The sequence below is a fragment of the Cannabis sativa genome, chromosome X, assembly GCF_029168945.1.
Source record: "Cannabis sativa cultivar Pink pepper isolate KNU-18-1 chromosome X, ASM2916894v1, whole genome shotgun sequence".
Classification (NCBI taxonomy): domain Eukaryota; kingdom Viridiplantae; phylum Streptophyta; class Magnoliopsida; order Rosales; family Cannabaceae; genus Cannabis; species Cannabis sativa.
Window position 1 is genome coordinate 73,368,416 of NC_083610.1, and position 15,703 is coordinate 73,384,118.

Sequence of the window (15,703 nt, forward strand, 5' to 3'; positions counted from 1 at the left end):
TGCTACCATCAAGAATCTCGTCAATAATGAAGTTTGTAAATTAATTTTTTTAATACAAAATCAACCGATCTTTATTTTTTTTTTTTTTTATTATTATTACTCTGTTTTGCTCACTGTTAGTATTCTTTCTAATGTGTGGTTGTTTACAAAAATTCAGGGTTTAAAAAAGAGGAAAATTATGTATTAAGTTAAAAGTCATTCTTTAATGGTTATACAAAATTGCTAAAATATTAACATGCATTACAAACTTAAAACAATGACCACTTGAGCCTCCCAACCCAACCTTTTCTTTTCCTTTTTTTCTTTATTAGGCAAATACATAATATAATTCCCTAATCTTTTAGCAAATTCTCTATTAACATATAGTTTACAAAGCAAGTTTAGGCAGAAAGGAAATACATATATATATACAGGGGACCCCTCAAAAAAAGAAAAAGGAAAACAATCACGCAAATACATATACATCTCAACCCTTTATTTTTCCATGAACATCTATCTACAGCCGCAAGCACTTGATCTGCTCTTCCAAGTCCCAACTACAGATGATCGACCGATCTTAAGCAGGGACAGTATAATTGTATTTGAGGGTCCTTAATTTTATTAAATAATTTTTATATAAAATTGTGAATCTAAACTTGTGTATGAACTGTTTTAGCCTAGAGTTGACCCTAGTCTTAACTTGAATAGCTCCCACATGGGTCAGGAATCATCAAGCATCTTCAAATTGTTTAAACTTACAATTGGCAGAGCGAACAATGCTTGAGAACAGTGTCAGCAATTCCAGATGTCAGAAGCTGTAATGGCACCCCTAAAGTTTGGTGTAACCAGTAATTATAACTATGTGTATCCAGCCAAATGTTCTCATTTAAAATCATGGAGTTTGAAACTTCTGATTCTGAGTAGGAGAGTGGTCTCATTACCTTGCTTGCAGTTTGCAGTATCTGTAGTTGAGTTAACAAACATATCACATGTATTGGGCCAACCACTGTTTACACATATCTAGTACAGGGAGTGCATTTGCATGTAACGCCTGCAAATTGAATCGAAAAGCACAGCCCCAAAATCAAACACAAATTATGTCACATTTCACATAGGACATCGAGAATCCTCCATCAAGTAAGCCCAGAATCACCAGACCTAACCACATCCAAGTAACTGATAGCGATAGAAATTAAGGAATACCTGATGAGCTACATACTGAACATCAGCTACACTTCCACTGCGAGAAGCAATCTGGAATGCACTTTTCAGACGCCCACAAACCACACAAGCAAGAACTTTCCTGCACATTGAAAACAACACCGAATGTAGCTTCATTATTTTACCTTGTAATCTAATAATAAGAACGATATACTTGAGCGAGAATAATAAAAAAAATGATACACTAGAGGGAGCATAAAAGAACTTCACTTCATGACATCTAGAAGACAACCTATCTCCCACTCTTGTATCCCGCACATCATCGTGAATTCTGTACTTACTCTCTTGTATACCGCACATCATCGTGAACTCTGTACTTACTCTATAACCTTGTACTCTTGTACCCCAAACATTATCGTGAATTCTGTACTCACTCTTTATAATCTTGTAATCTTGTATCCCATACATTATCGTAAATTCTGTTCTTACTCTTTATAACCTTGTGCCAAAGGACACCATAGCCATTTTATAAGAAAAGTGCTATTTCTACCAGTGTACCAATCCCCAGGCCTCCTTTCATCTTTGGCTTAAAAACTAGCTCCCATGAAACCAGATGTTCCCCTCCTACTAAATCTCCCCCTTCCCATAGAAAATTCTCATCTATTTTCTATCATATCAATAACCGAAATTGGTGATCTAAAAATTGACAAATACTGCTCTCATAAGTTCATGTTTATTATCTCAAAAAAAAAAAAAAGTTCATGTTTATCAAATGGTCTCTCTAGCCAATCAGCCATGACCCGTGTTATACACTTCCAATCTTATGTATAAAGGAAGTGTCTATGCATAAACTGTGTCCATGAATCTGTTGGGTAAAATTTCTACAAGAATATGTACAGTAGTTAACAGCATATAGATCCCTACCGGTGGCTACTGGTCAACATGTCAATGAGACGATCAGGGCGTTCTTTGTGTTTGTTAGCATATACATTAATAGCAGCACCCAGTACCTACACAGCCCAAGGGTAACATCAGCAAAACAGCTCATTAAAACAATTACTTGCCTACCATATACAAATATTTGTCATGATATATTTTCTTCAGATAGCCATGAAAAAAATTAAAAAGTTGAATTATTTGAAGGGAAATTTTTTTTGAAAAAGAGCAAGGAACCCCTTGTCTTAGACATGTCCCTGCCCGTTATACATTGAAAGTCCTCACTTGTGGCAGAGGAAAACCATGGTTACAAGAATTGCTCATAAACAAGAGGCAATAGCAGTTAGCATTCAGCCTAGATCAAAAAGAAGAGAAATTTGAGCATCTAAGCTTAATAATACCTCATAACAACTCAGGGTTCCAAGCAACATGCTAGCCACTGATATATTATTTTCTTTTAAAGGATTGACTACAATTTCTATGTCTACACATTTAGGCCTGTTGATAAATATTCTTCTTTTTTTTTTTTTTTTGAAAAAGGGATAAATATTCTTTTGCAATCATTTCATTTACTAGATCAACTCGAAAATGTTATTGTACCTTAGCTAATGGTGTCCACAATACTTAAAGTTTCCATATTACCTGATCCCAATCATCATCATCAATAGTCCCTTTGATGTTTCTAAAGAATTCTGTCAACTGGCTTCCTTTTTTTCTCTCAGCAAGTGATGCAGCTACACCAGCATATATATCCACAGCTACAATGAAAGAGAGGAGACTAGGTTTAGAAACAGTAGGAGCAGTACGAGATAAAAAAAACCTGAATCAACATAACATAAACTTTGTTTGCTACCAGGAAGGTTAAATTCATAAATCACTTGGAAAGCCAAGTCAAAATTCTTTTCCACAAGAGTCTCTGCAATTTTGCATCTCCTCCTGCAAAGGAAAGAACACATAAATCTCGTTACATAATATCTCAGAAAACCTAGGTGACCAGGAAAGAAGATACTAAAGCAACAGTACCACAAACTAAGAAATAACAGCAACAAAAGAAATATGTGCACCAGCTCCACTAGCCCCTCTCAAAAAGAAGAAATATGGGGAGAATTTTCTTGTATATACATTATGTAGGCACGTTAAACCTTAAATTTCTTAAAAAACATAGTTCCTGTTTAATTAATTGGTTCAGATGAAAGCCGTATATCCTCATATCACACTTCTACAGTGCACCCCTTAATAAAAGGTGTATCCTTTCATGTTCCCGATATTTGAATAGTTATAATCTTAATTTTTCCATATGATGGTGTACAATGTAGTTAGTTAGAACATCTTGTAAATTTTTGAAAAATTCATTATAATTTACAATGTTAAAAACATGTTCAAATAGTCTATTTCATGCGTATAAAACAAAAATAGCACACAAGCAATAGACTTCGTATCTAAATCCCAAAAATTTATAGTATGTCAGAAATAATGTATATCGGCTAAATTATAACAATTTACATTCTAAAAACACAACGGGGATGGGATGGGGCTGCACTGTTGTACCCCTTTTTAAGGGGTGCACTTTAGAATTTTCCTATATTTTATAAGAAACAAACTTCTATCTGACCATCCTCGATAAAAGCCAAAAATACAAACTAAAGCAAAAAGAAGAAACAAAATGAAACTAAGAGGGCAGAAAAGAGTTTCCAGCCAAGAGTATTTATTTAAAGGAAGCGGTAAATCTACTTTAGCAGCAGTTTCTAATCTACAGTAGCCTTGCTTTATTTTCTCATTAACACAAGAATTGTTTTATTTAAAAAAAAAAAATCACTTATTTCTCCCAATAAGTAGCACATCCAACTCTATTACATAGAAGATACAGTTGTTTCTTTTCAATTTGTTTTCCTTCACAAAATACTCCCTGACTAAACAAGATTGTGTCATCGAACACTTCTCTCAATCTAATTACCCAGAATCTTCGGAATTGTCTTACATAAGCCTGTTACTAGAATAATGGGTCTGAAGTCACTCACATTAATGTCCTTATATGGTTTATATAAAATAAAAATATTGATATGTAAATATAAACTGAGATCATTTTCTCTACGGCTCCCATACTCCCAAGTATGACGAAATGGTTTATTGAATAAGAATGGCACACCTGAATGTCTCGGGGTCATTTGGGTTACCAAAGAGTGAGTATAGCCATTGTGGCCCATCAACATCATTGTAGGACTTCACTACTTCGACCTACAGGTTATCCACATGAAAATGTATAAAAACCAATGAATGAATGAAGATGTTATAATTCATGGAAAAAAAGGAAGCCAATGGAATATGTGTGAAACTTGGACATTTTGATCTCATTATAAAGATAGATCAGGGCCAAGTACAGAACACACCCAACTTGTGAAAGCATGTATGAGAAAATGAGCAAGCTACGTAATAAACAGGCAGAAAATTTGATTCATGCCAATTTACCTGAATTGAAACCCGAGCAGAAAACTTCACGAGTCCTTCTTCAGTAAGCTTCTCAGATGCACTTTTTCCCCTGACACCCTTTGTGACAAGCTTAGTAGAATCACCTTTATATCGAGCTGACAACCCTTCATCGAAATGCATCTACAACAAAAAGATTGTTTTACAGATGAATATATAATATTATTTGTTGCTTTTAAAAAATCTTCTCTTGAGTTTCGTGTTCTTCCCTAATACTATTCATAAGAGAAATACTATTCATAAGAGAAATACTATTCATAAGATTGCAATAAGCATGATGATTTAGCAACGATCTACACCAAGAAGCATCAAGGCAACCTCATAGTTCTATTCCAGATTCTAAATTTTATCAGTCCACAAATCAGCTTTCCCAACCTAAAAATATACAACATTCCTATCCCCTTACCAAACCTGGAATCTTTACACCATTCTACCTTACCAAACAAAGGGCATCTTGTAACTACGTAAGGAAAAACATATCCAAGAGTAACAACAGGTTATACCTTAGCATGTTCCAAATGTTTAATAGCCTCCTCTAGCAAATTAGAATTTAAGAACAATTGAACGCAACAAAGTCCAGCAGCAACATGGTCTTTCTTGATAACCTGAAAAATTATACAACTTCTAAGTAGTCCCACATTAAAGAAAATGAAAACAAACAGTGCACTGACATGAAGATTCAAGTACCAGTAAGATTAATAGTGGTTTAGAAAAACAATGAGGAAATAGTCAAATACTTTATTCGCAGCATCTGTGACAATTAAAAAAATCCACCTTAACTTTTTCTCTCTTGTTTTTTTTTTTTTATTGAAGGGAGGGTTGTGCGTGGAGAAGGAAAACATAAGGATTGCTAATTAACATGAAAGGTGTGAAAAGCCAAATTTGATCTAAAACCTGCAAGTCAAAAATTACCTGAAAATACTAGGGTCTAACTCAAATGATAGGGTGTGTGTTGTGTGTAAGAGGTTTGGGGTTCAAATCTCAGCTGGGTAACTACAAACTGTTTCTTATCCCAAAAACACTTACCTGAAATTGGTACAGAAAATTGAAATGCTTATGCGTTTCACAGTATAGACAAATTCGGGCAAGTGCTGCAGCTGTATACTGGCTCACTGCTTCGTCTTGTGGCTCTGTAGCTGACATTCTTGCTGATATCACTTCCTCCAAAACAGGCATTGCGCCATAACTAACGCACAGATCACACAGCTCATCAATGGTCCCATAATCAGTCGCCAAATTATCTTGTCTTTGAGGGGATGAAGAAGATGTTGCCATTCCCACCATTGATGGTTGAGGAGGAAGAGGGACAGCATTTGGGGGGAAAAACAACATGCAGGCATCATTGAATTGACCATGCTTAAACATAAATTCAAGCAATTTCTGTCGTGCATACTGCAAAAAAAAAAAAAAAAATAGAAGTTTGCATATAGAGATATCCAATATCCTTGAGAAAAGGGGCTAAATGATAGAGATAATTTACTATTTGGGTTTTCTTGTTTTTGAAGGAGGATTTCTGGTTCTCCTGTTCTTTATTTTATTAAAAAAATATCAATTTAGTAACAAAAATTGCTTACAGTTATAAATGTTTAGAACAAATGTAATAGGAATTATCTTCTTAAAGAACACACTAACCAAGAAAAAGAGACAGGCTTATCTTTTAAATTGGTTTGCACAGTTCTAGGTTATCAATTCAAAACAATTGGCAAATAATAAAAACTAAAACCATAGAGCACAGTTTGATTACCTATCAACATTGTAAAAGTCTGTCAACAAGAATGAAACAAGCAAACTAAAACAGTCAAAGCGATAAGGAATGAATTTAAGATATGAATGAAATCTTACTTCTTGCAAATAGTTCACACACTCGTTATAGCGATTGTAGTCCAAGTTGCTGCGAGGTCCATCTTCAAATTCTGAACCATATGTAGAATTATCATTCGCATATTCTGGAAATGGTCTTGATTTTTCAGAACGTGGAAAAGTGGATGGCATGTACAGCACATTGAGATACGAATCAGCTGAAAGAGAATCATCTAAGATTGTTGGAGCACTCTTAGCCAAATGTTCATACCTGAAGAAGTATTGGTCACACATTAGATTCTGTGGTACTTTTTTTTCTGAAAAAGAGAAGAGATCCTCTTGTCTTAGACAGGATCCTCCCCGAAATATATTAAAAGCCTCACTTGTGGTGGAGGAAAACCATGGTTACAATTAATAACAGAACAGAAATTCTAAGGCAATAGTACTCCCCTGCTTTGCCTCAGAAAAGGGAAAAGCTAAACAAAACCACCTACAGCCCCTAAACAATTGTCTTCCATTCTCTACATAAATCTAAAAATGATAAATCCTCAAAATGTTTGGTTCTAAAAACCCAAGTAGCTGTCCAAAATTTAACTTGCTCCCACACATCCGCTTCTGATTTAGTAGTCCCTTCAAAGATTCTGGCATTTCTTTCTAACCATACGGCCCAGATTGTTGCTAAAATCACTATTTTCCAAAGCTTTAATCTACGTTTGCCTCCGGTTAGCTTGGACGCTATCAATTGTGAAACAGACCTTGGCATAACACAGGACAATTCAAACTCTGCCAACACATATCTCCATAATCGTCGAATATATTTGCAATCCAAGAACAGGTGACCAACATCTTCTCCGCTGCCTTTGCAGCAAACGCACCACCCCGGGGAAATGTAAAGAAAAGGCTTCCTTTTTTTCACCTTGTCATGGACATTTACTTTGTCCAAAGCCACAAGCCAACCAAACACTTTAACCTTTGAAGGAACACAACTTTTCCAAAGGGTTTTTGTCCAATCCAAACCCCTAGTTGATGGATTTGATGTCAGCCAGGAAAAGGCTGATTTACAAGTGAAAACTCCAGATGGATCTGGTTTCCAAATACGGCTATCTTCCGAGATACTTAACACTTTTACATGTTCCACCTTTTGCATCAATGAAATAAAGCTTGGTAACTCTCTATCCATTAAGTGCCTTCTGAATTTGAAATTCCAACTCTCCACCCATCTACCTGGTAACCCCTCGTCAACTATCATTTCATTTATAGGAGTGTTCCTCCCCTTTGAAATCACTGCTAAATCAAGGAATGCAGTGGCCAAAGGATAATCGTCAATCCAAACGTCTTCCCAAAACCGAATTCTATCCCCTCTTCCAATTTTAAAACGTACCAAACCCAAAAACTCGTCATACAAATCTGATATATTTCTCCACGGACCTTTAGGAGACAGACGACTTCCTTTCTTAGAGTCCCAGAAATTATCAGCCTTACCATATCTACTGACCACCACCCTATGCCACAACGAATTCTGCTCTAAGGGAAATCTCCACAACCACTTCATAAGCAAACTTTTGTTCCTTAAATCTAACCTCCCAATGCCTAAGCCTCCCTCATGTCGAGGCCTACAAACCTCGTCCCAAGCCACTAGATGATCCCCACCTGTAGACTCACTACTTTCCCAGAAAAAATCTCTCATCATCTTCTCCAATGCTTTAGTTACTGACTTAGGTGCTTTAAATAATGATAGGAAATATAAGGGAAGAGAAGATAGGACTGACTGAATGAGAGTCAACCTAACCCCTTTCGATAAAAATGCACATTTCCATCCATCGAGTCTTTTGGCACACTTGTCCAGCACTAGTTCCCAGATACTCCATTTCCTAGGCGAACCCCCCAAGGGCAACCCTAGATATTGCAATGGCCAACTTCCTATTTCACATCCAATCCTCCTTGCAAGCTTTGAAACAATCTCCTCATCCGTACATATTCCCAACAATTGACTTTTGCTCATATTAATCTTTAGTCCAGATATAGCACAAAATGCTTCTACTAGCCTCAACAACTTGTGTAATGATTGCTCATTATCGATAAAAAATAACGTATCATCTGCAAATTGAAGGTGACTAACTTGGACTCTCTCCTTTCCTACCAAAAATCCAGAAATATTACCTGAGCTAACAGCCTTATTCGTCATTCTCCCCAGCACATCTGCCACCAGGGTAAATAGAAAGGGCGAAAGTGGGTCACCTTGTCTGAGTCCTCGCGACCCAGAAAACTTTCCCCTAGGTGCGCCATTGACAAAGACTGAGAAAGAGGTAGATGATATACAACCTTTGATCCATTTTCTCCAAGTTTCCCCAAATCCTTTCTTGCACAAAACTAAGTCCACGAATTCCCATTCGACTCGGTCATAAGCTTTTTCAAAGTCAATTTTGAAAACCAAGCCGCTTCTGCCTCTGCTTCTATAGTCTTCTACTGTCTCATTAGCAATGAGAACTGAGTCCAATATTTGTCGACCCTCAACAAAGGCCGACTGAGTTTCAAGGATAGTCTCACCCAAAACACCCCTGAGTCTGATTGAGAGCATCTTAGCAATAATCTTATAAACACTTGTTATAAGGCTGATTGGTCTGTAGTCTCTAACCCTACAACTGCTAAGCTTCTTAGGAATTAGGCAAATAAATGTTTCGTTGATGCTTCCTTGAATAATGCCATCTTTTTCAAACGACTTAACAACTTTCATCAAATCTTCTTTGATTACCTCCCATTGAGACTGAAACAAGGCCAAACTAAAACCATCTGGTCCCGGGGCTTTACTGCCTTCACAGCTGAAAACTGCCTCTCTGACTTCGCTCTCATCAAACGGTCTTTCTAAGTGCCTAGCGGAGTCATCTGGTATTGCGTGCCAGTCAATTCCTTCAACACTCCTACCCACCCTTCTTTCGGAAGTGTACAGGCTTGAGAAGAAAGAAGTTATCTCCTTGACTATTTCTTCCTTCTCCTCAATAATTGATCCATATTCTCTTTCAATTCTTGATATTGTGTTCCTGGATTTCCTTGCATTCAACAGATTATGAAAGAACCTTGAATTTGCATCGCCTTCCTTAGCCCATTTGCACTTTGATTTCAGCCATACACCCCTTTCCTCTTCGAAGACCAATTGCTGCCATTCTTTTTTGATTGCCCTTCTTTCCTCCATTAATGCATGGTTCCACTCATCAGAAGCTTCCAAACTGTCTAAATACATTAGTCTTCTTTCCATAGCAGTTTTTATCAAGTGATTGTTGTCGAATGTCTTTTTGCTCCATTCCTTAATTTTTCCTTTGACTTCCCTCAATTTACTCATAAACTTAGTGCCCTCCCAACCGGATCCTTCAGTCTTCTGCCACCAACTCTCAAAACTCCTGGAGAACATATTATGCTCTAGCCATTGATTATCAAAACGAAAAGGACTAGGACCCCAAGAAGGGGGGTTGGAGTCGAGTACGACTGGACTATGATCCGATACAATCCTAACCAACATCTCTTGTCTCACAAAAGTGAACGCATTACTCCAATTGTTGGTGAAAAGGAATTTGTCCAGCCTACAACAGATCGGCTTACTTCGAAAGTTCGACCAAGTAAACTTTCCATTATTCAAATTTGGGTCCATTAGCTTCAATTCTCGCACCAATTGATCGAACATCTTCATACTCTTAGTCCAAGAGTTACTATTTAGTTTCTCTTGCAGCCTCCTAACCACATTAAAATCCCCTCCTAAACACCACATATCACCACAAATTGCACTTAGGCCAGCCATTTCATCCCAAAAAGCTAACCTATCTTTGTATGAACATGGACCATAGACCCCAGAGAACCACCACGGTCTTCGACCTTCTGCTTCAATCAATACTGAAATTGAAAATTCGCCGACCATGGACTTCAAAACCTTGATACGTCTAGTATCCCATACTAACAACGTACCTCCTGATCTTCCTATGGCAGGCATCAAAATCCATGCTTTAAAACGGGATCTCCAAATACTGCCAATGAACTTCCTGTCAACAGCTGTCTTCTTCACTTCTTGTAACACCACCAAATCCGGATTCACCTTACTGATTGTAGCCTTGATTGCCTTTTTCTTCATCTTGTCTCCACTTCCTCTAACATTCCAAGTTAGGATTCTCATATTGATCTTTTTGGAAGCCCTTCTTTTTTCTGACCTTTCTCATAATTTATATTAAAAGTCGAAGTTTTTGAGTTCTCTATTGCTCTTCCTTCCACTCTTGAGGCACTGAATTTTATGTTTCTCTTCATTCTCATTAAGTATTAGATTCATGCCCAAGTCCGCCGTGGATTTAACTAAATCCATTTCAGAAAATAACAAAGTCTCTCTCTCTTCTGGGTCGGCCAAATCCACTCTTGCAGTCTTAGCAGCAAGCTCACGGGGTTCTGAGCCTCTTTTAAGACTATCATCCTCTGGCCAAAGCTCCTTGATATGACATACAATATCTTCATTTTTTTCATCTTTTTCTGTACAAGAATCATCTTCTTCTTCCGAATCATCCTCTGCTGATCTGAATTCATTAATTCCTTCCACACTTCGGTCTTCATCCTTCTCCAATTCCTCAAAATGATCTACCCCGACTATAGGCTCAAATACTACATCGCTGTCAAAAGAAATGGATTTTCTTTTCCTAAGGTATACTTTCAGCTTTCTTTCACTGATGGCTTCCTCCTCACGTAGAACTTGTTCCGATTCTTGTATCACTGAGTTCGAACTTATTCTTCCTCTAGCATTGAAGTCTTCCCATAAATTAATATCTGCACTTCTAAACTCTTCTCTTCTCTTCGGTCTAACTATCTTGAGAATACCTTCAAAAATGATGTTTATATTATCCATAGTAGCTTTTACTTGTCTTGAAGAAGGCACCCGAACTTGCTTTTGGTCCAGTAAAATAGTAAAAGGGCCCAAGTGTTTGTAATTAAATTGGCCCATGTCACTTCTCATCACCTCCAATCCCATTAAAGGGGCAATCTCCCTCACCGGCCCACTTAAAATCTGGCCCATACTAACCTTTGGCCCCAAACACTCCAAATAATTAATATTTGGCCTCTCCCTCTCACATATACGGCCCATCTCCCTAAAAATATGTCCCTGGCCCCTTTTATTAAATGACTTAAACATTAATTGATTAAATCCAATTGAATCCAGGCCCATCTTCCCAAGGCCCAACAACCTCTTTCGGACACATAGAGGGTTTATCCCACTAACACCATTAATCCACGTGTCGTAAGGGTGGAGAAGAATCATCACATCTGGTGCTTTATCCACATACTTACCACATAAATTTTGAAATAACCGACCAAAAATTCTCTTAAGAGTCACTTCTTCTTTCTTTTTGGCTTTTCCAACACAAGGCACATCAATGAAGACCGAACGGCACTCCTCCTCAAAACTCTCAGTCGTACCACTTAAATGTCCTTCTTCGTGTCCTACGGCCTCCACAGCAGCTTTTCTCTGCACACTAAATGACTTTTCGACTTCGCCTGCTTCGGGAGTCGAACTCTCATTAAATGCGTTAAGATTACAGCAGCTATCCACCTCGAGAATTGATGTGACATCAATTGCCTGCCCCCACCCAGTCTTCTCGACTTCTTTCTCAATGCAGTTGGACTCCACCAGCGTTTGATTCTCCGACATCTGAGCACCATCTTCGTTCTGAACATTAATGGCCTCGCCGTCCTTCATTACCTCCGTATATCGATCAGCCCCTGCATCGTCCCTCGTCGTTCCCTCAATCAGACCCTCTTCAAACCCCTCATCATCATTTTCGATCAACCGACACATAGCCGTATCTTGAAACCAGAGAGTGCTGAACCCTCCATTAAATCTGTAGTTTCTATCATTGAGTTTGAAAAATTTCAAAACCAGATGAAGATTGTCAATTGTTACTGCTAAGATCTCAGGAATAAAACCATCGGAGTGTCCCTCCAATTTCAATCTTAAGTGGGGCAAAAAATTCATTTCAGTCGTCTCCTTATCAACGTCTAATAGGCCTCCGCATAGAGCACCAATCTTCCTCATCGTTTTCATCCTCCAGAGGCTTATGGGAAGCCCTTCGATCCCAATCCAAGATCCCCTACAATCAATCTTCACATCTTTGCTCTGTTTTTCGAGCGACCAATTGACAAAGGTCACTACTGCACACGCACCTGCCACTTTCTTCTGTTTTAACTTCAGCAATTCCTCCTTTTCATTTTCATCCTTGCACCATATAATTGTCCTATCATCAAACAACTGACTTACTTCGAGTTTTTTCCCCAATTCCATAGATAATAAATTAAAGAAAATACAACTCCAAGAACTTTCACTGTTGTCTTTAAACATAATAACCGCCAACTTCCAGTCTTTAGTGCATTGTTTAGCACTTAAATATTCTGTGAAATTTTTCTGGTTGAGCCGCTTTGCTGGGAAATTGTTTTTAAACCAAAATCCTGGCTTGAAAGATGGTAAAAAATCCCATTCACCAAGATTGCCATATTTCATATTCCTCTGTTGCTTCTGGTGTCGTCCACTCTCATCCCTGGCTTTGCTTCCATATTTTTGTGGTGCTACCTCTTTATCCACCGACTGTTTTACCACATTAGCCCATGAAGCTTTATTGTTTGCCACAGGGATATCTTCTATTCGCCCCATGGGCTTTCTTCTCAATAAGCTGCTAAGACAATCTTCGAACTCCCTCCAGCCTCTCGCCTCCTTTTCTTCAGGTACGATCACCATTTTTACCATGTTATTTCTCAGTACAGAGATCTTAAGAAATACACCCTTCGTATTCTGGAAGACCTCCAAGAAGCAACTGATTGTATAGTTCCGAAAGGATCTTTTGAATGAGTTCCGCTGCCTTCCATCTTTTTTCTGTATCTCCTCCAACTTTTCCAGGATCCAAGCAGCTGCATCAATTGTTACAGCTATCTCGAATCCTGCTATTCTAGTCCTCTCACAAATTCTCACCATTCCACCATCATTGGATAATGTTAGCATGAACACTTTGTGTTCAGTTCTGAAGCTCCAATACCTATGTGGCCTTGGACTACCAGACTCAGAACACTTCTCACCTCCAAAACCAGTGGGGTCATGGATGTTTTTCTTCCCATGACCAGTGGGGCCACGGTGCCGGGACGACCAAGACTTATCATGGCCAGGAAGGCCATTGAAGGATCGTACGTGCATGAGTTCTCTCAAAAGTAGGAGAGAGAACTTTTTATTAATCTCCTGGGTAGATTCTGTGGTACTAAGTGCATAGAATAAGCCAAGGTAGCAAATTAAACAGTGTTATACTCAAAAGATAAAGGGCACTGATACCTACTCTTGATCCAGCAATATGCCATATTAACAAAGTAATAAATCAGATCTGAAAAAAACCTAAAGAAAGTCCAAATTTATTACAAGAAACGCCAACCATAAGGACCCATCTTTTTAAATTAAGTATCATTAATTCATTTGTGTAACTATATCCCTCAACCTTTTGCTTCATTCAGTTTTTAAGTGTTGATTAATTTTTTTCTTTTAATTTGAGTTTTTCTAAAAGAAAATTAGTTTTCAAGGTTTTTTCAAAAAATATTAATGAGTTTGTTAGATTTTTATAAATAAAATTGATTTTATAAATTATTAAAGAGATATTTCAGCAATAATGCTAAATTTTTGTGACACATGGCATGGCAACATTAATAACCACATCATCAGTTAGCAGTTTGTATAAATGAATGCAATCAACTGCAAAGACTTGGTATCATAGGCCGTCCAAAAAGTTGAATATAAGTACAATTACTAGCAAAGCTTTGGTATTATTGCCACAATTAAGATTATTAAGAAGAAGAAAAAACCCATCTAGCCTGGTTTAGTAAAAATAGCTACTCAGCTTAAAACTTAATATTAGAAAGATATAACTATGAAAGCTGTAAATCATCTTACATAGAACGAACAGATGAAACATCCACCGGAGGACCTCCTTCAATTGTATTTACGATCTCAGAAATAACAGGTTCAGGATCCCCCTTATACAATTGGAAAGCTTGCCTGAAACAATAGAAGGAAGTAATGAATTATAGGTCTAGCATAAACTCTTCTAAATAAATGAGCAAAAGAGAGAGGGGAAGATTGAGAATCTAGAATAGTTATCATTCCACCATCTTTCTAATTGTTGACAAATAAGCTTAAACATTTTATGCAAAAAAAAAAAGCTGCATACTTGAACTTCACACGAGCTTGTGCATAGTGCTCCATACGAATCAAAGCAAGACCCCATGCATTCCATACAGGGAATATATCAATCTGGAAAAAACCAAGTATTTTTAAAATCTAAGCATGAATCAAAGACATTCAGCATTAATCTTCACAATATCTTTGAAGCGGAATATTTACCTTGCACTTTTTGCAAGTATACACAGCCATACTGTACCGTTCATCCACAATCAACCTGTCACGGAGACGGGCAGACGACTCTTTATCAGCGATATCATCTAAGGACACAGCAATTCCAGAGCCTAGAAGACTTTGAAGTAGCTCTGAACGTCCTAGCCAAATGTCTGCCTGTGATAAAACTTCTGATAGCTCATCTGTTGATTGACTGCCCATGGTAGAACTACCCGCATCTGAAGATGCATCATCAGTATCCCTGTTTCTTTCAGAATTACTTGACAAATCACTAACTCCCACTGTCTTTCTCAACAAGGATTTAGCATATTGAAGACCCTGAAAATGTCATGAAAAGTATTTCAATCTGAATTACAAAAAGAAATTACATTGAAAACACTAGAACATTTGATATAAATGAAAAAAGTAAGTCCTTGCAATAAAAGAAGAAGTGATTCCTTTTCTTGACTGTGCCATGATTTCAATTAGCAACATACACCATCATACAACCCTGTGATTCGAGAAAGGAATACCTGTACAAATATCTCAGTGGCATAGTAAGCACGACCAATAACTTCCATTGATGCATTCTCGGGCAATTGCCGAGAGCTTAACACATTCTTCATCTGATTGACACACAAGTCCATTGCATTCTTCGCTGACACACTATCATCAGAACACAAAGAAAGAAGGGCCTAGAAGGAAAAAAGAAAAAAAACTCAGAAGACTTACTAGTTTAGAGTATTGTGGATACATATAGCAAAACAAAAATATGCAAGAAAATTGTTTTTCTCTACTGATATACAAATTTTTTCTCTGCTGCAGGATCCGCGTTAAAATTTAATTTCCATAAGATGGATATTTTATGTGTTTTTTCAGAGACAAAAACAAACACAGCAACAATAAACTCCAACTACTAACAAAATCAGAAAAGAGAAAACTAAACACCCTTAAATT

The 15,703-nt window shown here is 37.5% G+C and overlaps 1 protein-coding gene across 4 annotated transcripts in view; it reads right to left on the reverse strand.

Annotated features, from left to right (window-relative positions):
• Nucleotides 1-264: 264 nt before the first annotated feature.
• The window catches only part of LOC115697372 (uncharacterized), a 36,560-nt gene continuing 21,121 nt past the window's right edge, over nucleotides 265-15,703 (reverse strand). For 3 of the 4 annotated variants that reach the window (XM_030624354.2, XM_061106882.1, XM_030624370.2), the window contains 14 exons: nucleotides 15,280-15,441; nucleotides 14,756-15,085; nucleotides 14,583-14,665; nucleotides 14,306-14,410; nucleotides 6,403-6,631; nucleotides 5,587-5,952; nucleotides 5,064-5,165; nucleotides 4,543-4,683; nucleotides 4,223-4,311; nucleotides 2,930-3,012; nucleotides 2,719-2,834; nucleotides 2,065-2,150; nucleotides 1,183-1,282; nucleotides 265-1,030 (listed from right to left, as the gene is read on the reverse strand). In XM_030624354.2, coding sequence (XP_030480214.1) covers nucleotides 965-1,030; nucleotides 1,183-1,282; nucleotides 2,065-2,150; nucleotides 2,719-2,834; nucleotides 2,930-3,012; nucleotides 4,223-4,311; nucleotides 4,543-4,683; nucleotides 5,064-5,165; nucleotides 5,587-5,952; nucleotides 6,403-6,631; nucleotides 14,306-14,410; nucleotides 14,583-14,665; nucleotides 14,756-15,085; nucleotides 15,280-15,441 — 2,058 coding nt within the window. In that variant the 3' untranslated portion in view covers nucleotides 265-964. The remainder of the gene's footprint in view (nucleotides 1,031-1,182; nucleotides 1,283-2,064; nucleotides 2,151-2,718; nucleotides 2,835-2,929; nucleotides 3,013-4,222; nucleotides 4,312-4,542; nucleotides 4,684-5,063; nucleotides 5,166-5,586; nucleotides 5,953-6,402; nucleotides 6,632-14,305; nucleotides 14,411-14,582; nucleotides 14,666-14,755; nucleotides 15,086-15,279; nucleotides 15,442-15,703) is intronic. The other variant, XM_030624362.2, reaches the window with a different exon arrangement.